Raw genomic sequence first — 26,173 nt, 5'->3', positions numbered from 1 at the left:
TACTGAGTGGAAATGTTCCTGCAAATCTCTGCCATTTCATCCAGGAAATGGTTGGGGTTTTTACATATTGTGCCACATTGACTAAAACTATTTGGGAAGTTATCATGCTGACTTAAAATCAAATTATTACTAAGCAGAAGAGATCTTGAGGCGTCTGTTAATCATATTTGAGCTGTATAAATCAGTCAAAAAAACACTATGTGCTGCATTTATGCTATCAGGTTCCCACCACAGCTCTTTGTGATTAGATATTTACCTACTTTGTAAAACTGTCACATTCTCTAAGATTTTTCTGTATTCTTCTTGTATCCCCTCTAAGGCATGCAGGGGTGGGCCCAGCTCCATCTTCAAATCAACTTTTGACGTTACATCAGTTAATCGTAGGAAAAAAAGCAGACAAAAACATGCTTTCCTCGCCTTTAGCACAGTGAGTGATCTTTATCTTGAAAACACATTTATGTAGCCTCATTTTCTTTTTCTTTCATGTATGCTGCAGAACATGCAATTTACGTATGGGGCTGGGCTTCTATGCTGTCTATAAGCTGTATGTTTGAGCTAACAAGAAAACATTAAAGTCAAAACTTGCCTTTCTCTCTTTTCATCATTTAGTGAGCCATCTTTAAATTCAAACACAATCCTTCAAAATTTTCAATCTTTTTATTTCTTTAAAATTGTCATTCAAACAACAAACCACATTTTTATTAATGACTGAGCTAAGAAAAAAAGAAGTAAAAAATTTACCCTCTTCTTCCACCGTCACCACCTTGACTAATCTTTATCTTTAAATGCATCCACCAGTAAATACAGAAGCATTTAATTTTTCATTTGGATCGCTCACCTCCCTTCAATTATGAGGCCGGTCGTGGGCTATAACTGTTTGATTGGAAGCTGCAATATGGGTGTGACCTTTCAGAGTGTATGTTCCTCATTGGTGGCAAATGCCCAAAGTTGACATTGCCTTAACACATGGTAGAATGCACAGACAGACAGACTAGGGATAGACCTCTACCTCACCACATTACAAGTAATTGCTGAGAGAGTTAAGCAGACTCCTGGTTTGAATTTGCCTATTGGAAGGGTGTCCAATCAATCAACAGGCCTATAGAAAAGGATACAGGGACTCTGGCACTTGATGGTGCTGCGAGGAGGATTTAAATGAAGATCTAACAAAAAAACCCAGAAGCCCTGGTAGAAACATCAGCAGAATGGGTTACAAAAAACCTGTGCTGGGAATTAAGATGCTTTTCAAGGTGGTAGTTTTAATGGCTGCCACCCTCTGTCTATTACCACCATGCGGGGGTGTGGAAAATAGGACAAAAACCAGGGAAAGGACAGAGTACTGCTCACATAGGATTCTACTGGAAAAGGACAGGACTGGGATATGCACAGACACTAAATTTTTACAGCATTTGTATCAGCTCCAGGCTCATTATAGCAGTTTAAAGCAGCAGCAAAATTTACAGAGGGAGATTGCTAGAGTTTTGAAATTAGAAAATTCAATACTACGTGAACGTGTGGACTGGCTGCAGAAAATATCAAAACTGGAAGAAAGAGTGGAGGAGTTAACCAGGGAAAAAATTCAGTGTGAAGAAGAAAATCTAAATCAGACCAAATCATTGCTAAAAGTTCGTGATGAACTCTACTCAGAAAAACATCACTGGGAGACAAGGTACGAGACCTCACAGATGAAATTTGAAGACGATAGGGCAATGTATACTAATCAGGTGTCTAGCTTGCAGGAGCAACTGCTGGAATCTAAAAACAAAAATGTCAATTTATCTGCTGAGGTGATGCAACTGGATTATCAGCTTATGGTGGCCAATGAAAAAATAGCCCATCTTGAATCAGAGACTTTTGCAAACATCGAGACTCTGCAACAGTGCAGGGAGAATTCCGCCCACTGCGACCAACAACTTGTGCAAGTTTGGGAGCAGTACAGGAATGAGAGCGAAGGGTGCAAGAGTCTCAAGATCAAAGCAGCCCAATTAGAATCACACTGTCAACTCAAATCAAGGTCGTTGTCTCAATTCCAGGCCATGGGTAAAAAATTTGAAGAAATGACCAATAACATTTTACAACCAAGTCTGTTGACTGATGTGAAAGAGGAATCGTCAAATGACAAGGACAATGATGACTTTGAACCCTACCTCCATAACGAAATACAAAAAGACGACAAGTACCCTTTTATAAATACCATCAACCAAATCCCTACAGATCTATCGTATGAATTGTTTGCAGCAAAACAACTGGGGAACCTTCTCCAGTTCATGGCAAGCAATTATAATTTAACACAGCAAATACACAGCCGTGTCCAGAACCTGGAAAACACTGTGAGCAACACCAGAGACACTTTAGAGCTCATCCGCAGCAATCAAACCGATTTAGAGAATTTAATTTCCAGAGGGTTTACCAAGCTAGCTTATCATAACAGCACCTATAAGGTTATTGAGAGCATTTTGGAAGATAAATGGCTTGATTCCACAGCGCCCCTGCTGGTGGAACTAATTGGCAATCAGACCGGTCAGGTTAGAGAAAGCGTCCTAAACTTTACCAAATGGTTGCACTGTCTGTGGCCAAATAAACCAAAAGGTGAGTTACTGTCCAGTTAACACATCGTCCCTTTATTTCTATCACCTGGTCCTATTCATATTTAGTTTCATTTCCTGTGTTAGATATGGTGAAACAATAATCATGTGGATGAGCCTTTGAATGGTCTATTCAGGGCTGGAGAACTTATACTAAACATTTCTATACCCCTGCACTGTCCCAGTCTAAATAAAAGGGATAAAAGGTAGGCTAGTGGTCAGTCTAAATAGTTCTCCTCAAGCTATTATTTATTTATTTATTTATTTATTTATTTATTTATTTATTTATTTATTACGTAACTGAAAGATAATCTTTATTATATCCCATTATCAAATCTGACTGATATCATTAATAAGATCAAGAAGCAAATCAATACCTCTCTTAATGCATTTATGAGAATACTTAAAACTTTCCAAAATGAGGACAGATGAATCTGATTATAGTGGATACTTAAAATATTTTTCCTTTCCATTAATTTAATCAACTTGTAGTAGATTTGGTGAGAGAAAAAATATGTCATTTTCCCTCATATGCACTGTGTTTTCAAATAATTATAGTAATACTAAATAAACCATCTTAATTTAAACAACTGAATCTAAGTAAGTTTTTATTTAAAAAAGTAACAGACTGGCCATTGTGAAATCCAAAATGACACCTGCAAATAAAGTTTATATAATTTACTGACAAAGCTTTTAATCCACAAATAAGATAACATGCCAAAATTTATTAATATGAAAAAAGATAGTATCTCAAATATTAGCAATGAGATCATGCATAAAGAAAAGAGTTTTCTAAGTATTTAGTTTCATCTTTGCTTGTATTCAAGCACATGGTTTAGGTTGGAGCAGGTAATTATTTTGGTGGAGTAGAAAAGATGCTTAAAATTTTGTCTCACCTTCCACTACATTCAGAAACTACCAGTTCCTTCAACTCAAAATGAAATGAATACTATTATCTTTGTAAACTGAAGCAGTTTTCTAATATCAAATTGCTGGAAATCTTCTCAGGTCAAAAGCTCTGACACAAATATTTTGGTTAAATTGATGTCATTATAGTCTAATATGTACAAACTTTTCGTCATTAAAATACTAGAATATAAAACTGGTTGCACTTAAAAAAATAGTGGTGTTGATGCAGCTGTTATTTTAGGTCCTAATCACTATTCATTCACCACTCAATACATTAAAAAAACAAAATCTGGTTTTCTGTCACTAAGATAAGAAAAAAACGTTTGAAAACCATTTGGTATAACTTGGAAAGTTTCTATCCTATAAAAGTTCCTAATTTCTTGGTGCAATATTAATTTATTTTCAAATGCCCTTCACAATTACGTTTCTGCACTTTACTTGCAACACAATTTTTGGCAATTTCAGTTGACTTAACCTTTTGTGGTGAACTCTGACATTTTTTTTCTTTATGAAATTCCAAAAATGTTTGCATAAATTAACCCTAACACAGGCAACCTGGTATAACAGAACATGTAACCATAGGGATTGAACAGTGCTTGTGTCCATTGCTGTTGGTTGAGTTTGTGTTGAATCATTGCACAGATCTTCCACCTAACGCAACAAAGAATACGGTCTTGCTAACATTATGACTCACGTGAAACCAGAATTCGTTAATGAAAGTGTTGTAATGAAATTAATTTTCAGTTTCATCAGTCATAGCTAACAACAAAAATTCAATGTACATCTGCGTATGTCAAAATAAGAATTTACCAAATTTGCTGCTTTTCTCACAGTTCATTATTCAATATCCTAAGTGGTATAATATTTTTACATGCTTCAGTCTTACTTTACCCTTTCTGTACTCTGAATTTAATAAAAAGAACTGCATATCAACATTATATGGAATTTGCAGTTTACATTACTTTTTCATGTTAAAATAATTTTATACAAACAAATTGCACAGTGGTGTCTTATGGTAGTTTATAGTATGTATTTTTACCTAAATGAGCAGCCTAAAGACATTATCAAAATGGCAGACTGAAGCAATTTCACGTTAACTACATAATTTCATTTGGGCAACATTATTGTACTTTCAGACTGCTCCGAGATTTGTTTCATCAAACAGAGGCTTAATCCTGTCCAGACAATTTACCTTGGAGACAACCTTGACCCCATCACTGTGATATGCCAGGAGGGATGGACACTCATTCAACACAAGACTGACGAAGGTGGCGTAGATTTTGATCGCAATTGGGATGAGTACAAAACTGGCTTTGGCAATGTTAAGGAAGATGGAGACTTTTGGCTTGGCAATGACATTATTCATCAGTTGACAAAACACCAGGACTACAAAATCCATATTGATATGATATCGCATGACTTCACATGGTACTTTGCCGAATACAAGAACTTCTCTATTGGCACTGAGGAAGACAACTACGAACTTCATGTGGGTAAATTCCACGGATCTTTACCTGATGCCCTGAACATAAACAACATGCAGTATGTTTCCAACGGTCAAGCCTTCACGACGAAAGATCACGATAATGATGGCTGGGCTGGAGGGAATAATGCTAATGCCTATGGAGGTGGCTGGTGGTATAACTACGGTACCAATGCACCGCTTAATGGATGGAGCATGTGGTACCAAGGAAAGAAAGACCCTATATACCTCAAGAGAGTGACCATGAAAATAAGACCAATGACCCAAGATGACCAGTTTTAGGAAATAATATATTTTCATCATAATGATATCAGTGCATTGTTTGGACATCATCTTTTTTCTTAGCTCCCTTATATTTTTTATCCATTCTTTTATAGACAATGAAATTTTTTGACGATGGGTAAAATGTTTGTAAATGAAAGCTGGAACCCTTGATGGTTCTTAGGGAAGGTGACATTTTACATAAAATCGGCATCTCAGTTAGGCTCAAAAATGTAAAATATTGAACATTAATTTGGACACGAGGATGGGGAGATACATAATTATCTTAAGATGTTTAAGTATAGAGTTTATCTCTTTTTTTCCACATAATTAGAAAAATATTAGGAATTAGATGCATCTTCTACATTCTGTGCAGTTTTCACAAATATTGGCAATTTTTTTATGTATTGACAAATTTTTTAAAAAATATTCGTGAACAATTAGTTTACACATCTTTATCTGTATCTATTTCTGCAACAAAAAGTTGTATTGTACAGATCAGAAAAGCCATTTCACTGCCCTACGGATTGTATGTTTTATTCAAATATAAATATGTATCCAATTTTACATTAAACATTAATTCAATAGCATCCACCTATTTATAATTTACAACTATTGGTAGCTCACTTTTTTGCTTGTTTTAATTTAGCAAAATTTGAAAATTATAATCTGGAATATTTTCCTGAATAGCACCTCATCGAGGTATTAAGTGTTTAATGATCAGTTGATCTCAAGATTTTTCATAATCAAATAGCCTATTTACTCTAGAGAGAAAAAATCTACATGTGTATTTTATTGTTAATAAAGATTTTTAAAAGGTGTTAAAAAAAGAAATTTTATAATGAGAGTCCACAGAACCAGTTACGTGTGGTATTTAATATAACATACATGTAACATCAATTTTATAGATTTTAGTCTTGCCAGGAGGTGGAAACATTTTTTCATACTTTTGTTTCAGATATAACAAGATTTGAATGGTCGTATTTCATACAAGATTTAATTTCACAACCAGACTAAACAATTTAAGTACATTTCTGACATTCATTGCCTTATTGTGCTGTTGAACAGATCGTTTAAAATTTGTGCATTTCTTAAATTCTCAACTTTCTTTTCAAGTCCTCCCATTCCTCTCTTAAAATATGTTATAATACACATAAACAGTTGTCATGCATATACATCCAATTTCCAAATGACATATCTGATTTACCCTTTACATATACCAGGGCCGCAGATTGATTTTTCATGAGATATTCATGGCATAATTTTCTACTTTGGAACAAAAAATGTACATAATCAAATTCAAATCCAATCAAAAGTTAAGCTAATGCTGACCTATGTAAATCAGTATCAGTTCTATTGTAATAAATGGAATGTTGCTTCTGTTTTACACTGTATATCATGAAAGACTTGGCTAATGTGTCAGACCAATACTTCACTAAAGTTGACAACAATGGATTCATCTTGAACTGTAGTCTGACCAAAATTTTCTTCAATACTGACGTGGTACTCAGAAAATACTCATTTCACTCGGGCACTAATGATATTTGTATAAAGTTAATTACTTGAAAGGTTTCAAGGTAAAAATATCACACATGTGACGTCAAATATATCAAAGTATCACATAATAAGCATCACATGCTTCTTATTTAAAAGTATGTTTGAAGTCAACCTTTTATATTACACAACTGGCAAATCAAAGTGGCTAATACTCATTGTGTCAACTTATAAATAACAAAGAAACTGACCTTAATTTGCTTGTTAATATTACAATCATTGCTGGAGTAATTATTGCAGTGCAAGATTCCATATTTTTCTTTGGATAATAAAAACTTTCTGGCAAGTACATCATCACACTTTATAGAGTCAAACAAGCCCAGTCAATGGTTTTTAGCTTTCCATTCTAGTCTAAATCTAGTCTAAATATATAAACAGACTCCCGTGTGGGTTCTGTCTAAATATATGATAGAGTGCCCTGGGGATCTAGGCTAAATACCATGCCATACAGTACCCTATGGAAGCTGTCAAAACATGTGATGTGTTGATCTAGGCTCCTGTCTTTAGTTTGATACCGTAATTCACAACTTCTTTCCTCTCAAGGCCACCATCCAAAGAGGCACCTTGAGGAACCTGGGTACTACAGCGGCAAGCCAAGTGTTCCCGTTGTAATTCAATAAGGTCTTGACAGAACGCATGCCCAATGGTTTTCTCCCTACAATAACAATAAATTGCTTAAAACCTATGATTCTTATACATTTTCAACTTGAACATGATACTCCTATTTTGGATTTGCAAAAATCAAAATGGCACGCTATCCTCCATGAAACTGTCTGTGTTGACCATGGTTGGAGAAGAAAAGTGGGAAAAGAGATGAGCTTGGTTTATGTAGTGCAGAAGCCCGCATGAAAACAACTCAGCATAAATTCATGGTAAAGGCTCTTGAACAACAAGAGGTACGTGATGACCCATTTTTATATACCTGGACTACCTGTAAGCAGGCCAATAAAAATGCATTCAAATACCCTAAATGGTATTTTGCAGCACAATAATTGTGAGGAAACTGACTAAGTGAACTGTAAAGAAAAGATGTGTGTGTCTCAAAATTGTAAGGCTGCATTGTATGGAGATTTATCAGGATCTAAACATCTCAGACATTTATACAAGGAATATCCTGCGTTAAATTTTAGCTCGGTAGAAAATCTTTAGAGAGGCAGGTCTTTTCGTAATGCTAACATTGTGTTATATGGTTTTATTAGCATGTTTTAAGGCCATAATGACTTGGCCAACTTGAGTATAATTATGAATTTGTTTTTGCTATGCTGATTGTTTATACAGTGTATCAGTATATTCTGGGTTTGTAACAATACTTTCTACTTTCTGTTCATGTTGGAATAAATTATCTATCTATCTATCTAGACAGAGAAGGAAAAGGGCAGACAAAAGTGCTGAATGTAATGGGGAGCGCTCTTTTAAGACCCAAGTCCCTACACATGACTATCAGTGGTGCAGACAGCTGACACAATGTTTGATACAAGTGTTCCTTCAATTCTAGAGGACTGAGGGACTGATAGATGGACATCACTCGCAGTCAATGGAGTAAATAGATTTGATTTATTAATTTTAGGGCATCTGATTCAAAGCTGTCTTTCAAGACAGTTAAAACAGTTTCCCTCACACATTATAATTAATTTATTCTTGTAAAAGGACTGTACCTGAACACTTAATATGAATTATATCAAATGTTGTTTTTTTTTTTTTTTTCGATTTATGAGAACACTGTGCTTTATACATAAACAGTGCAGATGAAAACAACTTGTAATCAACAAATCTCTCAGCCAACTTACCATTAACATCTGTTAAATCATATTCATTAGCAAGATCTGATGTCATCAACACTTTCCCAGTCTTCTGCATGATATTTGGATCTGAAAAGCAACCCATATTTATTCAGATATTTAGTAGTAATTAATTAAGTTGTACATTATACTTTGTTCAATAAGCTGCCCAGCTTTCTACATAATGCTTTTTTACTTGTTACTCTCTTATTTATCCATTTCTTTTTTTGAAAATTAAATACATGAACAGTAGAAATATTTGGTAAAATATTTGTCAAAGAAGTATTTGGCTACTTGTACTGCAAAAATGCACTACATGAGTGTATTGAGCAGTGTGTGTGTGTTTGTTTACCCATGTGTGTGAAGAGAATGTCGTGCAAATATTAATGTCATAAAAATAACAAGGAAACAGCCATGAACACTAAGTTGCACAGGACAAATAAAAAACTGTTATAGAAAGTTACTTATTAGGGGCATGACTCACTTTTAGAACTTATATATTTCAGCCAAATAAATCAAAAAGATGGCACCTGCTATTCTCTATGTACAGTACCTGATGCCAGCTTGGCAATGCACATCCCTGCAAACTGAGGCGTTTCCCCATTTTCAAAAATCTTCTTCACCTAGTACAAAAATACAGAATTCATGAAAGAAAACACAAATAAAAATTTCCAAGAAGGAGGAAGAAGGGGGCTAATAACATATTAAGCACAAATGTACATACAAATTAAAGCTTACCCCAGGTATCTTCATGCATATATTCTTTGCATTACAAAAACATAAATTACTATATCAAGAAACTTACGATAAACATGCAGTGTAACCTTAAATAGCATTATGTAATCATTAATAATTAAGAAACCATTTATGACATACAACTTCAGGTTTGATTCCAGGCAGTTTCACATAATTTCCTTTTTCTGAGGCCATCATTTTGGTAATATGTTCCGTCTGGACAGCACCAGGCCACAAGCTGACAAAGGCAACTTTATGTTTTCGTAGCTCAATCGCACAATCTGCTGCCATACGGTCACACTAAAATTTAACATGTATAACGTATAATATTGTACATTATAAGTGCCACATAAAATTGATCTGATTTTGAATTTGAAAACAATAAACATGAACTTATCCAAATATACATCACAGTTTTAAAGAGCTTTGTTTAAGCCAATTTCCTACTTCTTATCAAAAGTAAATATGTAACTCTTTTAAAAGGGTGTACATGCCTGTATGTATGGGGGCAACTGTATCACTGTGTTTTTGTGTTTATTTTGCGGATCACAAATATTTTGAGTTTAATATGATAAGCCATAGACTTGTACAAATAAATAATTTTTTTTCTTGGAGACATCACGAAAAATCAACTCATAAAAATGCACAGAAAAATTGATAATAGATGCCCCTACTATCAAATTCTTGTTCTGATACCCTTCCAAAAGAAGAAATGTAGTCTCACCGCTTCCTTGCCAATGCCATAGGCCACATTGAAAAGATATGACAAGCCTCCAGCAGACGAAATATTCACAATAAGTCCTTCTTTTCTTGGCACCATGATCTGGCTGGCATATACTGAGCAGATGTAGTGATTTCTAAAATTTGAAAACAGAAGTTTTCATCATAAAAATCCACATTCTTTAGACATGAAAAACTAGTAAGCAAATTGGTTGCTTTGGAAAGTAAAATAGTCCTTTTTTCTATAGATCTAAGTAGGACTTCATGGATTCAATCTTATATCATGATGTCCATATTTTATATATTATACTGACCTAAGTCCAACATTGTTCACAGTGTCCCACATGGTTGTTGGCTGCTCCCAAAATGGCTTTCCCATAGCTTCTCCTATAGCCTTAAAATGTAATGGATAAATAAAGGATGAAAATATGTGAAATGTCCCATAAAATGCATAAGAAACATGAAGAACAGGCAACATAAAAGTTTTGAAAACTAGGTATTAAAATAATCATTTGAGTTGAAAAAAAAATCAGAAGTTTTTCCTATATGTATATTTGTGATGAAGACTACATGGACTGAAATAACCCTTCATAAAGAACAATAATTTTTGTTTTTTGGGGCGTTTTTTTTTACTCATTTTGAAATCCCCTATTAATAAGTCTACAATACTTGAATATTTTCAGAGATATCTTGACTATTATGAACATGTATAATAGCCTTAGGACACATCATGGACTGCTTGGGGATGTCACTGGAAGCAGGTTAAATCTTAAAGAGGCAGAGGAAGAAAGAGAATGACAATGTTCGACCACTGGCGTAATAAGAAAGAAAACGACAGAACAGAAAGTTATGGTGTGATCAAAGGAAGGCCTGGAAATCTTGGTGAATGGTGTAGGAGATGCTAAACCTGCCTCATGGTAGACAATCAAGAAGAAGAAGATGAAGAATAGCCTTATAATATCTAAATCGCTAGTGCCTTGTATAGAGATTTGTCCATGCACTCCTGGCCATTTGTTGCCACCTAAATAATAGCTAGGACTCCTGTAAAAAAAGTTTTCCCACAAGATAGGTGACATCACCCTGAGCTTCAGAGCTAACTTGACACTAACCTATTCACTGTAGCATATCTTCATCGTGTCAAGTAACCTCTGACAAGATTCGATTGCCTCCGCCGCCCGCCAATCAAATTTAAAAGCCCGCACTCAATGACTCATTAAACGATCTAGCCAATGAACGCGAACGTGTCAAAGCGCGCTTTGTTCAAATCCGGACCAATCAAAGATAAGGCTGAATATCAGGGTCTTGCCGTAACCTGTGGGCAGCAGGCAAATAACATCGTCTCTCAGTAGATAATGATGCAGGGCCTCAAACTGCTACACCCTATGGTTTCAATTCCGATTTACTCATATTTTGCAAAGAATCAAGAGATAACTTAACACATTCTTTTTCGTAGTCACTCGCCTTGCTTTCTTTGTGTACGGTAATACACTCGGAACTACTCGGATGTCTCCGCACTCGACAATAACTTTGTTGTTAGTATGGAGCTTGCGGAATCAGCCGAGGATTGCCGATTGACGGTCAACCAATCAGCGTTTTCACCAAACTTTGGTGAAAAATTTTGAAACATGGATTTGATTGGCTTATATAAACTAGGTCAAACTATTTTCGTCAGAGGTTACTTGACACGATGAAGATAGGCTACAGTGAAGAAGTTAGTGTCAAGTTAGCTCTGAAGCTCAAGGTGGGTGACATCCGCCCTACCCACTTACACCTCAGTGACTCCGTGGTGTAACTATTACTTACATTTACTGCAGAATAAGCATTGTTGACCATGATGTCCAGTTTTCCCCTCTGCTCCTCCTTAACCCGCTCAAAGAGAGCTTTAATGTCTTCATCTTTACTGTGGTCACACTGTATTGGTATACACTGTCCACTGTTCTCTGATATCTGTAAAATGTTTTATAAATTTTAGAACAGTGCAAAGATAATAAGGTTTCTACAGTCTGGGAAAAAGTTGTGTAGTAATTTTGGATTGAGATTATTACAGAAATAAATGTTTTTCTGAAATTACTATTCCAACTGGACCAATGGAAATTTTTGGCATATGTACTGCAATTGTTCATTCAGTCTTTCATAACTTTTTATGGTATCTACTAATTTTTCGTATATATACACATAGTTTTTATCTTTATACATGGTTAAATATGGTTTTCTGGGGCCAACTATTCAGGGTGGCCAAAAGACTGCAACATTTAAGACACAACTTGTTAGTACCTCTTATATGTACTGGTACAGTTAGGAGAAAGCAATATATTCTTAATTCTGAAGACAATTAAAAACTGTAAAGAATGCAATCTTTATAGAAATGTTTTGACATCAACTTGAAACAAAATTTTCACCCAGCCAAACTGTGGTGTCATTATTGGTACAGGTTTCATTCCTTCGCTCAAATTTGTTGTCAACATACATGTACTGTCTGAAAATGAGGTTTTTATGCAGAAAGTTAAAATGATTCACCTCTTTAGCCACTTCTTCAAGTGAACATCCTGGTAGATCTGATCTTGGCTTCAATGTGCGGCCTAGATTGGTTAGCATAAAAGTGTCAGAAAAAGTTAATTATGATTATGTTTAATAATAACATGTCATATAGATGAATACATGCATTTATGATGATTACAAGTATTATTTCAATCTTGCCACCAGTCATCAATAGTGACACAGTTCTGAATTACATTACCCAAAAGTCAGCCAGCACTCGCAATGATGGTGGAATTTGAAAAAAAAAAACACTAAGCATTTGATCTTTTAGAGGGAAAATCTAATGCTTAATTGGCACTTAAACTTAAAATATACAATACGCTTTTTAGTCTATATACATGGAACAGAACTTACAACATTTATGCACCTAATTAAAAACTGTGAAGATGCAATTTCAAATTAATATCTAAAATGTTGAGGTAAACCATGTTATAAATTTTTTTCCATTCTATTTACCAGTGATATAAACCACAGCCCCTGCCTTTGCCAGCTGGAGAGCAATCCCTTTACCAATGCCTCTGGTAGCTCCTGTTACTATTGCAACCTTTCCTGCAAGTGGATTAGCCATTGCCAAGCCTGCAAATCAACACTGACATGTTATTACTACAAGCACTATACAAATTCGCCTTAAAACTTTCATCAATAGACTTATTAATCTATGGTCCAAGAAATTTGATAACTTGTGTAGCAAAAGATGGTATTAAATATACTCACACGCGTGAGACAAATTGATATGAATCCGAAGTGAAGCTGTGAGTTTTGCAGGAGCAGCTGGTTGTACACTCCCAACAGCAGAGGCCTAGCGCTTTATGTAAGTCGTTTGATCTTCTTTATATTTCAGCCAATTTTCTCAATAAAAATTAATGAAAAATATAACAATTTGTTCGTATCATGTTCAAGTGGAAATACAATTCATAATTTATTTTTTAACAGTCGATTTCATATGCTTGCTTACATTTTAAAATGTAAAAGTGCGAGATAGTTTTGTGCGGGACAGACGTACCAATCGGTGAACTCCAGTGTGTGAACTCCAATGTAAACAGAGGTGAGTTCTCTTTGGACTCGGGTCATCGCCACCGCGTGTCAACACAGCCGTCTGGCAGAGTCATATGTATATCACAAACGCATAAGATCACCATATCATCTAACTGTTTTTTTTAAGCCCATTGTATAATAATAATGATAATAAAGATTTATACAGGTAGTTTTATATGAACAACTGCATGAACAAACAAACAAAAGATTGTGCGGTTTAATTCCTACCACGCCTTCAAGTAGAGTCTACTTAGTTTTAGACCTGCCGATCACTTCTGGATCAGGCAATGCTAAATGACTGAGAAGTAAGTTTTTATTTTCACTAAGATTTCTTGACACTAAACCTACTGTATTAGGGTCTACGTGTACTAATACAGGTACGATTGCTTCCAGGTCCACACAGGAATTTTTAGAATAAGCTAGATACTGAAATTTGGGGCACTTGAGAAGCTCCATTTCTGAGTGTAAATACACCGTTTGAATTTTGAGCTATCTCATTTAGATCAAGCACAATTCAAGTTTTTAGTGACAACATGTCTGGCATTTTTTTTGCTTCAGAGACCACTTTCAAATGAGTCAAAAGTTGCCCCACTCGCAATATGAAATTTGTCACATAAGAAGTGAAGGAGCTAGGCATGAACATATAGTTTAAATTCTGATGCTAGCATTTTCTCATGCAGAGTAATGTGCATGTGAGGGCACAGTGAAAGAATTTTAGTGGACAAATGCAGGTAGTATGAGATATTATTATCGAAACAATATGAATCTTCCAAAGTAAACTATATGCTACATTTAGTTTGCAGTAGAACTTGATGCCCTTATATTGACTTAATTGGGAACAAGAGGGTGCACGTGGGGGGGGGGGGGGTACCAAAATTACAGTACCAAACACTATATATAGTAATATATATATTTCTACAAAAATCTGACATGCTGGTTAAAAACCTACAGTGGTCCTTAATCGTTTTTATATTTTGTTTTGCAGACCTTTACTAACTTTGAAAAAAATTCAAATTGTCCATTAAAAATCTAGCCTTTCCAAAACATTGCCTAGTGGCACATGGTAGTGCCTGCTGTTTTTAGTAATGTGTCATCATAGGTCAGTTCGTAATGCAGTAGTTGCAAAGCAGCATGCAATGAAAAAACTGGTAGAAATCTTGTACTCTGTGAACACTTTCTATTGCAATAATGTTGAATGTAATATAAATGGTAATATATGGGCCTTGAATAAACTGGTACACTTTTTATGGTATTTTAGCTAAACATTAATGTTTTGTGCACTGCACTATTAAATAGTATGCATCTCTTTTCAGAAGTATGGCCAAACCGCTAACCGGCAAGGTTGCCATAGTAACAGGAGCTACCAGAGGCATTGGTAAAGGGATTGCCCTCCAGCTGGCTAAGGCAGGGGCTGTGGTATATATCACTGGTAAAGAAACAGTTATGTGTAATCAGGGGTTTATGTTAAAGGAGAGGTGGGGAGTACAGGACTGTGAAAGCATGTTGTTTAAATACAAGTGTGTAAAAGATTTTGTATGCGTGTAAGGGAAATGAATGTGTGGTGACTGTTTGTGTGGTATTTTTAAATGATTTTGAGGTTGTGAACAACATACAAAATGTCTGATCCTTCGCATGATTTATTTATATATAATGGTATAATTTTACATACTGCACTGAAAGCAGAAGCAAAAGATTGTAAGAGAGTTTTTCTTGCTATGATATTAGGCCATATGTTAAAGGCAACTTTGCATGGGGTGGTCAGACTGAAAAACTATTTTCTTTCTTTTATACAAGGTCGTACCTTGAAGCCAAGGCCAGATTTTCCAGGATGTTCACTGGAAGAGGTGTCCAAAGAGGTATATGTAGAAAAAATATCTTTGAAGTCCCAAACCACTGTTGAAACTTAACATTTGGTTATTTTGATACATGAAGCAAGTTGTAATTTATTGCCATTGAATCATCTTTTATTGGAGTAGTTAGTAAACTGGTAAAGAGCATGTCGATATTTGATTGATAATTCATTAAAGACCGCTATTTATTAATTTTTTAAGAGATTAATGTGGAAATTTTAACTGACAAAAATATATATAATTGCCAAATTTAAAATGATTTTAGAGAAAGCACTCGTTCTTATTATAGGCCCTAATATGTAATTACAGATATCAGAGAACAGTGGACAGTGTATACCAATACAGTGTGACCACAGTAAAGATGAAGATATTAAAGCTCTCTTTGACCGAGTTAAAGAGGAGCAGAAGGGAAAACTGGACATACTGGTCAACAATGCTTACTCAGGTGCAAAGGTACGTAGGTTGATCCAAGAGGTGTTGTACATGTAATCAGTTGATCTTCTCTTTGAGAATTAGACTAAGTTAGGTAAATTTAAAATAAATTCTTGTTTAAATGCAGTCATATAAGCCATCTAATATTTAAAAATCATATATTTCATTTTTAGGCTATAACTGATAATAATGGAAAGCCATTCTGGGAGCAACCAACCACAATTTGGGATGAAATGAACAATGTTGGACTTAGGTCAGCTGAAGATGATAAACGATACATCATCTTGCATAATGTTGCCAAATAGGTTGTGGGCATTATATAAAAGGGATGTTTTCAACATAAACCTGATTTTTTAAAAATCTTAGTATTGAGTGGAATACATATCAGATATGCTAGTTTGCCAGTCCCTTTTTCTCATATCAGGTATTAAAAGCGTTTTTTTTTTTTTTTTTCAAATATGGTCTGTTGCGTTATTGTCCTTTTTAAGTGCAAACGTGGCTGTTGGTTCTTTCTCAAGAGGCAACCATACCACACTCATCACTGAAACTCCAGAGTTTTTCTCTCCATATTCCAGAAATCACTACATATGCTCTGTGTATGCCAGCCAGATGATGGTGCCAAGAAAACAAGGGCTAATAGTGAATATCTCCTCACTTGGAGGCCTGGCCTACATGATGAATGTATCATATGGAGTTGGCAAGGAAGCAGTGAGTTTTAACAGAATTATACTTTAGAGCATTTGTTTCTTTTTTATTTTTGCTCTGAGGAAATGTGACATTTCCCAATAGTCACTGTGGTAAGTATTGACATGAAAAAGAAAGAAATTAGGCCACACTTTTTTATTTTTATGGATGACATCCTCTGGGGACCCCAAAATCGGTGCGAGCGTGCGAAAAAAAAAAACAGTCCCCCCAAAAAAAAAACTGCTTAAGAAAAGTTATGTTTTCAGTACACAGCTGGAAACACTAATTTACCACAGAAACACGTATCAAACTAACAACATGTCTTTATCCATGCTCTCAAAATATTAAAGCATTGTGAATAGGGCCTACTTCGTAGAAAGGTAAAAAGTCATGAATAGGCCCCCCTATATATGCTGCATATTACCAAATCTATTTAAGGTTATTTCATGCATTCTGTTGGTATAGCAATCAATAAAACAAATATCAAATAAACAGCGTGTCTTTATTTGTACTCTCATAAAATAAAAGCATTGTGAACACTTCACAGACTTGTTAAAAAAATGAAGCAAAGATAGGCCTATGCTTCCTACTACCAAATCTAAAAAAGGTAATTTCGGTCGATGCCATTTTGTCTACTTCGACTCACACGTAGCGGCCAACTATCGGGTGGCCTTCAGTCCACCAAATACCACGACGCTCTTGTCGACCCTTTTTTCTCTACAAAAAAAAAAAAAAAAACCTGGTATGTGCTGCTTTGGACAGAATGTCACTGAAATTTTCCGGGCGATGATCGCTGGCCGCGGCCAGCCTTTCGTATAATTGTAAAAAGGTGATATCTCCATGTCCAATATCAATGGCATACCAATCCAAAACAACGGCCCCCGTTCTCTTTATGACTTTAATCGACGTGTATTTTGAAATTAATGCTAGAGATGAATTTGACGGCAAAGCGGCCATATTTCCCCGTGGTGATAATACGCATGCGCAGAAAGCTCATTTTCCGCACTCGGAACTACTCGGATGTCTCCGCAGTCGACAGTGACAGTATGGAGCTTGCGGAATTAGCTGAGGATTGCCGATTGCATTTTCCGGCAAATTCAATAACGACGTTTGCGACAACCGACTTCCTTGGGGGGGGGGGGGGGGGATTTGTTTTTTTTTTTTATTTGGAGAACGGACGAAAATCGGTGCGCGCGTAGGATGTCATCCATAAAAACAAAAAAGTGTGGCCTTAAGACAAATAAAATGTTCAACCGTCTTTGGTTTCCATAATTGGAAAATAGTCTTAGACCACATTCAAATAGATTTTAGATTGATCTATCCCTGTGGGGAGTCTCACTAGATTACTGTCAGCTTAGCCGGCTAAAGCATCTGTCCCGCCTACTAAAAGCTGTAAGGGGGTAATTAACTATGGTGTGCGCTGGGCTGACTGCAATTTAGCGTGAACCCCCAGGGAGTTAGGTTTATCTATATCTAAATCTCTGGATCGATCTAAATCTCTGGGAATGCACCCTTAGCAGTTGAATATCTTAGCAGTTGCCAAAAGGTGATATTTACTTTATGCTATAAAGTAAAAGTTTTATATGTAGATTTAAGCCTATGCGTCAGTTCAATAAATTTTGTAAGACCACCACCCTTAAAATCTAAACATAAACAAGGGCATATCCATTTTTTTTTTTTACAAGTTCGAGTGCAAAGATGCAGGCCTTGAATTAACTAACACAAATTACTGGATGTGTGTGTACCTAAGATATTATTCAGTCTTTTTAATGAAACCTCTTCAGGAGATGGACTCTGCGATTGCAAACCCTCGTATTAAGTATGTGTGAAGACAGGTCCCAGGAAGACAAATTAAAGTAATGTAACTGAAAGCAACTGTTACAAATAGGGACCATATCACCTGTGATATGTTTGTGTTTTCAGTGTGACCGCATGGCAGCAGATTGTGCCATAGAGCTGAAGAAGCACAATGTTGCCTTTGTGAGTATCTGGCCAGGAGCAGTTCTGACGGAATTCACAGAGCAGATGATGGAAGGAGACCTTTCAGATAAAGGTGATAGTCCCGGGGTATCCAAAGAAATGGTGAGTTAGACTGTGTTTCCCTAAACCCATCTTACTAGCTGGATCCATCTAACTCTGCTGGGCTTCTCTCTAAAGTGCTTCCAGTGTAACTGGCTTGATTGCCTGGCACGTCCCCTTGAGTAACTAGGGGGTAATTGACTGTCCTTAATATTACCCCCTAGCAATTTGAGTAGCATGCCAGACATTTAAGCCTCTCACACTAAATGCAATTTGGAGAGAATCCCCACAGAATAAGATGGATCCAGCTAGTATGATGGGTTTATGGGAAGGCTCCCGATGACACATTTTTATGTACAGACTCTTCATTTCTGTTAATTAGCCATCTTCACTCCGTCCATTCGACTTTAAATAGTCCATTCAAAGGAGCAAAATTATGTTTTAATTTTTTTTCACTCAGCTGTAGTTTTCGCCTCTGGTACCGTCTAGTTAATTTTGATTTAGAATAAGCAGACTCATCTGTAGAAAGAGAAGTTTAAGGTGCAGATTGCATATAAATTTTAGTTTCCACTCCAGTGGTGAGCTAATAAAGTTTTCTGACCAAGAACTGAAGGGTGGACCTGCTCCCTTAATTAATGCACTTAAAATGAACAGTGAGTGATGCTGCTCATATGGGTATGGCAATTTCGGTCATGTACCGTCTGATTCCATTGTGAAGGTCATAAACACAGTGACAAATTATTAAAAGTTTGTTTTGTTTTTAGGTAGCAAGACTGTTTGCAAATGCAGAAAGCCCACAGTATGTTGGAATGTGCATTGCCAAGCTAGCAGCAGGTATGTCAGAAATCAGGTTTGAGGTGGCCTTTTCGTAGAAAAAGAAATGCCTAAGTTTGATTTTTTTTAATCATTTGGGCATTATTATTTGAATATTTGCTCGATACAATAAAAAAAGATAATAAAGTCACACATGTTTATAGTATGTGTATGAGGTGAGGCTATAGGTTTCAGTTACTTTTTATCAATATAAAATAACAGGCCCGTAGCCAGGGGGTTCGGGGGGTTCGAAAGAACCGCCCCTTTTGCCGGGAAAAGGTCCACTCTGGGTAAAATTTGTTCTAGGTACATGAAGGTTTTATGGGAAAAGGTCCACTTTTTCAGAAAAAGAACCCCCCTTTTGAAATTGCTGGCTACGGGCCTGAATAAGCATGTTTCTTGAAGTGCATAGCAGTCACATATACAGAGGTAATTACTCATTTTCAGGGATGATGTAAATGTTCACAAAGTCGAGGTACAAAATGAGGGAGGATGTGAGAGGGAAAGAAAAAAAAGAAGAAAGAAAGAGGAAGAATGCTTTAGATGATGTGGACTAGTGATTCATTTTTGTATTGATATTTCAGATCCCAATGTGATGAAGAAAAGTGGAAAAGTTTTGATGACAGCAGATCTGGGACAGGAATATGACTTGACTGATATAAATGGTAAGGATTTTTTCTTAATATTTTATTTTTTAAATCTTTATCTTTAAAGGTAATTTGCACATGTTGGAAAATGCCAAATAATTACATTTTTATCCTGCATAGATTCTTATTCATAATATATATATTTTCCATTTCCCTAAAGTCTCTATTACCCTCTCAGCCAATTAAAAATGGAATATAAGATCCAATCCAAGTGTAGGGATGGGTTGAGCTATGTTTCATGTTTATTTATCCTTTGAACAAGGATAGGAACATGCTACATTGAACTTGTTTTTACTTTGAATTGTGAATTTCTAATTTATATTTTTCCTTGATCTCTACAATTTTTACCTACCATTGGATGAATGTGAAAATATTTTATGTTTTTTTTTAATAAAATAAAGCAATGTCTTTTACAGGTAAAAAACCGTTAAACATGCGGTCCATTAAAGACCTGATGTTTCTGAATGGGAACTCCTGGCTTTCTGCCGTCACTCCTGGAGCCATCAAGATACCTCTCTGGATGATGTCTATGAGAGGAAAGAAGTTGTAAATAACCAAACTGAAGACAGGAGCCTAGATCAACATACACATACCACATGTTTTGACAGCGTCCACAGGGTACTGTATGGCATGATATTTAGCCAAGATCCTCGGGGTATTCTGTCATATATTTAGACAAGATCCACAGGGGAGGCTGTTTATATATTTAGACTAGATGGATTTTCTGTTATATATTTTTACTGGCTCAATAAGGTGCTATGTCACACATTTAGGCTGGATCCACAGAGTACTCTGTCACATATATAATGAGGCTGAATGCAGTGAATTCTCTTGCAGTTATTTTAGATACACAGCTCACTCCTTATGTAGACTGGGTATGCTGCCATATATTTTATATCTTTAAAAATTTTTAAAGCTGTGAATAATGTATATGCATATGTGATTATGTAGTTAAGTACCCGAAGCTACTAGTACTTTAATTTTCACTGTAAGGGCTGTTATTGTCTCACTGGGCATTTATGCCTGTCTGGTACCCAGGCTCTGTTATAATACTAGTTTGTATCATGATGTTGTATGGGAGAAAGTCGGGGGCAGATCCAGAGATATTTTCTGACAGGCTTCCAAATTATCTTTATTGACCGTCTTCAGACAGAAAAAATTAGATACCGTCAATGTAAACTTGAAAATCTGACCAGTTTCCGGAAGACCCAGAAGACGGTCTTAATCCACCTGTGAAAGTCACCTGTATTATACAAGCCAAGGAACTTATGGCCAGTATATCTGAATAGGCCTTTTGCAGCTAGCATAGATGACTAGATGTTGACTTCTTTTGTTTACTGAAGAGCTTGTTCTCGAGTAAACAAAAGAATGCTGCAGAGCGAGCTCTTCAGTAAACGAAATGAAATCATCTTGCTTTAAAAGGCCTGTTGGGTCCAAAGAGATGTATGATGTTTTCAACGTAACAGAACATTTCCACAATTTTTTCTAACTGTGATACAAATCCCTTTTTTCTTTTTCTTAACCATAAGTATCAGCATGCTTGGAGAAATTCAAAATAACTCCAATACTCTACTTGTCCTAGCATTTTTTATAGGGGTGACAACTCCACCTTCTCTTGGTGAACTGATGTTGGGTAGTCACTGGTGTCATGTGCATTGTTGTGACGTCTGTTTTAAAATGTAATATGCAGTATAAATATCAACTTTAATTCCACATTTATCTTAGTTTAAAACAACTTACCAGGGTATATGAACCAAAACATGAACACGTTTTCAAAAAATAAAAGGGAAAAAGAAAAAGAATGAATCAAATGCCAGATCTATCACTTGTCCTCAAGGTGTGTACCAGTCAAAAGTAAAGTAAACTTTAACATACAGGTATATTTGATATTTTGTAGGAAACATTCTTTAATTAAGCAGTTATTAGAGGTATTTGTCACCTGTGTAATGTTTTAAAGTATAGGAACCAATTTTTATGTATGTGTGTGCACGTATATCTTGTAGACTTCCAGGCTCTGTCATACTTTTCTATTTTTATACATTTTATATTTTTTTAGCTGTTACATTAATTTTTTTTCTATACTTCGATATCAGAATTAGAATAGCAATAGTCAAAGTTACACACTTTAAAATGATTATTAACAGCAAGTTTCACACAATCAGATAAGGTTATTGATTCTGAAGTAAGAAAAGTCTGCGCCAGCAGCTTTTTAAACATTTTTCTGTCGTGAAAGGTATTTTCTGATTTATTGAACTGTTTAATCACTGAAGAGAAATTTAATCCCTTGGCAAATAAAACATTCCATCAATTACTGTATGTTTTTTGTAATCCCCAAAAACACTACTTGTTGATGCTTAACTTATTATCATAAAACCTTGGTCACGCCATACTTTTTAGGTACTTATCAGTCATTCGGATTACCATTTAGATTTCCTGGTCAGCTAAACAAAAGAAGTGAAAGTCATAAGCCTAGAACGATAAGCCAACTTATGTTTCAAAAATTGAAATTTTATTTCTCGGCGTGTAAGATGTTCCCAGTGCATTGAATATATGGTTATTAAGGCCAGTACCACTGCCATTCACTAAATATCTCGTCCCATTGCGTTACGTTTATGCCCAACGACGATGCGTATTCGTCCCCATAGTATACCAGTAGTTCATCCCCCACATTTAATGGCTTGATAGCTTCGTAATATATCTGGCCAAAATACACGAAAGCTTCCATGTTTTGCTCGCTTGGCGTACGGGCGCAGTTGATATAACGCAACCAGTTAGATCTGGAGGGATCCTGGGCATCGACGTAATGGCTGGGGGTGTCACCATTTAAAATCTACAATAATCAATCAATGATCATTATAAAACGTTAGAATTAAAAATGGGGGGAGGGGGGCACTTGTCAGTTGAGCTTTTATGAACTAATGCGGTTTTTTTTTTTTTAATTCACCTTGCACATACATTTATATAGTACAGCCCCATTTATACCTTGGCCCTCGTTGTTCAATGAATTATACTAATACGCATATGATTATATAAATTGATACCGCGCTGTACATAAGTTGCCACATACTTCCATTATATGCTGTCATTATTATTATATTATTCATATAGATTAAATTTATTACTTTTTAAGTCGTGCATCTGGCAATTATGCGATATAATTTACGCTATTGCATGCTTCCGCAATACCTTCATACCCTGCCTGTAAACATGTATATTTATACAGAAGCAACTGAGGGCTTGTAGTTCTTGATATCGATCATCACTTTCCAGTACGGCGGACACTTAATTGTAGCCACCACCACCACCCCTCCACACACACACACACACACACACACACACACACACACACAATCCCTTTACCCTGTCTACTGCGTTTTCTATTAAATAGTCACTAATATAAAATTTGTGCTCTAGCCTCTTGTTGTATACTGGGAATTGACAGATGTAGGAAGTAGCGCCCGTTTCAAGAATTTGAGCCGACAAAGCGTTTTGGCTACAAGTGTCGTAAGCTGGAATTTTTAAAAGAGTCATTTGAATATGGAAGAAATTTACGATTACTTTCGTAAAAATTGAAATTCTTGTCTTTGCCGCTGAAGTGAAGTACGTTCATGTCCCGATAAAGAAAGAGTTGGAATTCTCTCTCTCTCTCTCTCTCTCTCTCTGAACAAAAAGAACGGGGAAATCATTACCAATCATTTATGAACCAACCAACCATATCCTTGGTCCAACCAGGGAATTATATCGGATATAATTCCCTGGTCCAACACATCCTCTTCGTCTGTAGTAAATGCAATCTCTCCCTCGTATGGACCAAAACTTACCCCACTGGGCAGAGGGTTGAAAACGAACACACCTAGACCTTAAAGGGATAATAACTCTTCGTATGAGATCTATATTTCACAATAAAAACATTGTGAATAACTCATAGAAATATAATATATTCTGTTTTACCACAAAAACGGCAGTTATAGCTATTATTCTGATATCTGAGCTTGTCTTTAGACCACGTGACCTCCACTGATGGCTATACTCTGTTAAAATCTCTTAAGAGATTTTAACAAAAAACAAACTTTTTAGAAAAAAAACCAGGGACTAACTTTGAATGTAAAAATGGAGTCATTTACCATTGGTAAGTATGGGAAAATCGTTGTTTACTCCAGGAAAATTCATTTTTTGGCCGAAATAAAGAGTTATTATCCCTTTAAATACAAATTAAAATTCTTGCCTTTGCCTCTGAAGTGAAGTATATTCATGTCCTGATACAGAAAAAGAGTTGGAATGCTCTCTCTCTCTCTCTCTCTCTCTCTCTCTCTCTCTCTGAACAAAAAGGAGCCGGGAAATCGATCAATACCAATCATGTATGTACCAACCAACCAACCATATCCTTGGTCCAACACATCCTCTTCATCTGCAATATGTACAATCTCTCCCTCGTATGGACCAATGCTTACTCCACTGGGGAGAGAACTGAGAACGAACACACCCAGACCTGCGTCGGGGATCCTTGACGTGGTAATCTTGAAAAAAGGAGGCACGGTCTTATCTGCTCTTTCTGGATCTGAAGCAGCGAACGGAACCTAAAGATACAGTTTCAAAAGTTATGTTGTATATGCTTGCATTTAAGGAAATGGTATTGCATAAATTCTAGTCACATTTGAAAAAGGCAGATCATAAAATGGCTCACGACTCCTACCCTCTAATTTAATAGCAGCTTACATAAACTGATTTCTGGTATAACCGAGCTATTTCGAACAGTAAATACAAAATGCGTTTCCCTCTAATAAGACGCCTATGCTTCAGTCGAAAATTCATAAAAGAAAACTGAGTTTACTGCAATGATTACGCATCTGGAGCATCTTTGAAATTTTACCTGAATGACAGCGTTTGCCACCGGCGTGTCTGGTATATGATAAGGGGGACCTTTCACAGGGCAATTCCCGGTATATATCGCCGTCTTCTCATCAATATATTCTAGAAATGGATATCTAATTACATTCTGCAATATTCGCCAAAGTCATTCAGAATGCTGGCACTGACTGTGTGCGCAGCATTCGTTTCTGGTTCAAAAAGGTGAGCAAAAGAGACCTCCTTCATAAAGGAAGTAGTGAGTTGATAAATAACTGCATAAAATGAGATGAAAATAGAGAAATTGAAATGAAAACGTGAGAGAAAACGCCATATGCTCCATAAGCCCTTGTAATCTACGACCGCTGAAGCCAAAATTTGGTCTGCACATCAAAATCGCAAGCCCTTATATTAATGTATCGACAAGCACTCGAAATCCTATCACTTACTAATTATATATACAACATGTGTCACGACTGCGCTCAGGTCATGATGTGAAGTATACAGATGAACAGTGGAACACTTTAGGCTCAGCATGACGATGATGATAATGATGATGATGTTAGTTATGAAATAGCAGTGGACGATTTAGAGGGCGGGTCAGGGGGGGTCCTGATCCCCCTTCGATTTCTGAAAAAAAAATCACACCAATGGTCCCCTCCTGAAATTATAATTTTGACTAGCTGTATCATAGTTCTAAACCGTACCAAATGGCACCGTTCGCCCTCTAAAATACCAATTTTTGGGGACCATAAGCAGGCTCCGAACCCCACGCCGAGGGGGTGTGGGGAGAGTCGCCCCCCCCTTCAAATAATCCTGGATCTGCCCCCGAATAGCATCAATAAAATATAAATGAGAAGCTTGTCAGTTTTCGAACCTTCACCTGCTGCCTTGTGTACAGAAAAAACGAGGAACCCAACCGCAACATGCAGCACTTCAGTATACATGTCCGAAGAACACCTAAATCCTTGCTGTCCCTTGGCTCATATCTTGGACGTCCAAACTGAAAAGAACCTGTCTATAATGTTCACTCCTGTTGAACGGGTCTTTATCCATATGTCGCAGGTTATGTGCGGGCAAAGGCTGCGGGTTGCATGTGACAACAGAACACTGATAGAGTTTTGCATGGCTGTAATAGAGTTACATGTGGGTTGCCGTGAAAACAAATTGGAAAGCTGGCTATGACATTTATGGGCACGTGTTACCTTATGATATTAGGGGCCTCTAAAATAGTATACAAAATTAAAGTATTGTAGTATATAGCCTAAGATGCAATACTTTGGTA

General features: G+C 36.2%; 3 protein-coding genes across 9 annotated transcripts; 2 read left to right on the top strand and 1 right to left on the bottom strand.

Moving 5' to 3' along the window:
- The first annotated feature begins 802 nt into the window (after nucleotides 1–802).
- On the top strand, nucleotides 803–5,654 carry LOC106150871 (uncharacterized). Its single transcript, XM_013523887.2, has 2 exons — nucleotides 803–2,589; nucleotides 4,631–5,654. The coding sequence occupies exons 1-2, from the start codon at nucleotides 1,206–1,208 to the stop codon at nucleotides 5,257–5,259; spliced, it is 2,013 nt and encodes a 670-aa protein (XP_013379341.2). The 5' UTR covers nucleotides 803–1,205; the 3' UTR covers nucleotides 5,260–5,654.
- Nucleotides 5,655–6,216: 562 nt separating this feature from the next.
- On the bottom strand, nucleotides 6,217–24,616 carry LOC106152679 (dehydrogenase/reductase SDR family member 1). 4 transcript variants are annotated; one of them, XM_087010226.1, is made up of 10 exons: nucleotides 24,422–24,616; nucleotides 13,020–13,139; nucleotides 12,543–12,604; nucleotides 11,829–11,972; nucleotides 10,340–10,419; nucleotides 10,030–10,162; nucleotides 9,447–9,605; nucleotides 9,124–9,193; nucleotides 8,580–8,660; nucleotides 6,217–7,447 (listed from the first exon to the last, which is right to left on the bottom strand). In XM_087010226.1, the coding sequence occupies exons 2-10, from the start codon at nucleotides 13,129–13,131 to the stop codon at nucleotides 7,314–7,316; spliced, it is 975 nt and encodes a 324-aa protein (XP_086866352.1). In that variant the 5' UTR covers nucleotides 13,132–13,139; nucleotides 24,422–24,616; the 3' UTR covers nucleotides 6,217–7,313. The 4 variants fall into 4 exon arrangements, with proteins under 4 accessions (XP_086866352.1, XP_086866353.1, XP_086866354.1 ...); XM_087010227.1 differs by having other exon boundaries at nucleotides 24,414–24,579; XM_087010228.1 differs by having other exon boundaries at nucleotides 24,410–24,566.
- On the top strand, nucleotides 13,541–22,354 carry LOC106152680 (dehydrogenase/reductase SDR family member 1). Of its 4 annotated transcripts, none has more exons than XM_087010238.1 (10): nucleotides 13,541–13,608; nucleotides 14,912–15,027; nucleotides 15,393–15,454; nucleotides 15,758–15,901; nucleotides 16,054–16,133; nucleotides 16,456–16,588; nucleotides 18,488–18,646; nucleotides 19,348–19,417; nucleotides 19,981–20,061; nucleotides 20,460–22,354. In XM_087010238.1, exons 2-10 carry the CDS (start codon nucleotides 14,916–14,918, stop codon nucleotides 20,591–20,593), a joined length of 975 nt encoding a protein of 324 aa, XP_086866364.1. In that variant the 5' UTR covers nucleotides 13,541–13,608; nucleotides 14,912–14,915; the 3' UTR covers nucleotides 20,594–22,354. The 4 variants fall into 4 exon arrangements, with proteins under 4 accessions (XP_086866364.1, XP_086866363.1, XP_086866362.1 ...); XM_087010237.1 differs by lacking the exon at nucleotides 13,541–13,608 and adding an exon at nucleotides 13,701–13,903 and having other exon boundaries at nucleotides 18,488–18,650; nucleotides 19,352–19,417; XM_087010236.1 differs by lacking the exon at nucleotides 13,541–13,608 and adding an exon at nucleotides 13,713–13,903.
- Nucleotides 24,617–26,173: the final 1,557 nt, after the last annotated feature.

This window comes from Lingula anatina, chromosome 4, assembly GCF_051362555.1.
Source record: "Lingula anatina isolate TDL-2025a chromosome 4, LinAna3.0, whole genome shotgun sequence".
In the NCBI taxonomy this organism is placed as follows: Eukaryota; Metazoa; Brachiopoda; class Lingulata; order Lingulida; family Lingulidae; genus Lingula; species Lingula anatina.
The sequence above is the reverse complement of the archived record's forward strand: the minus strand, read 5'-3'. Positions and strand labels throughout refer to the sequence as shown.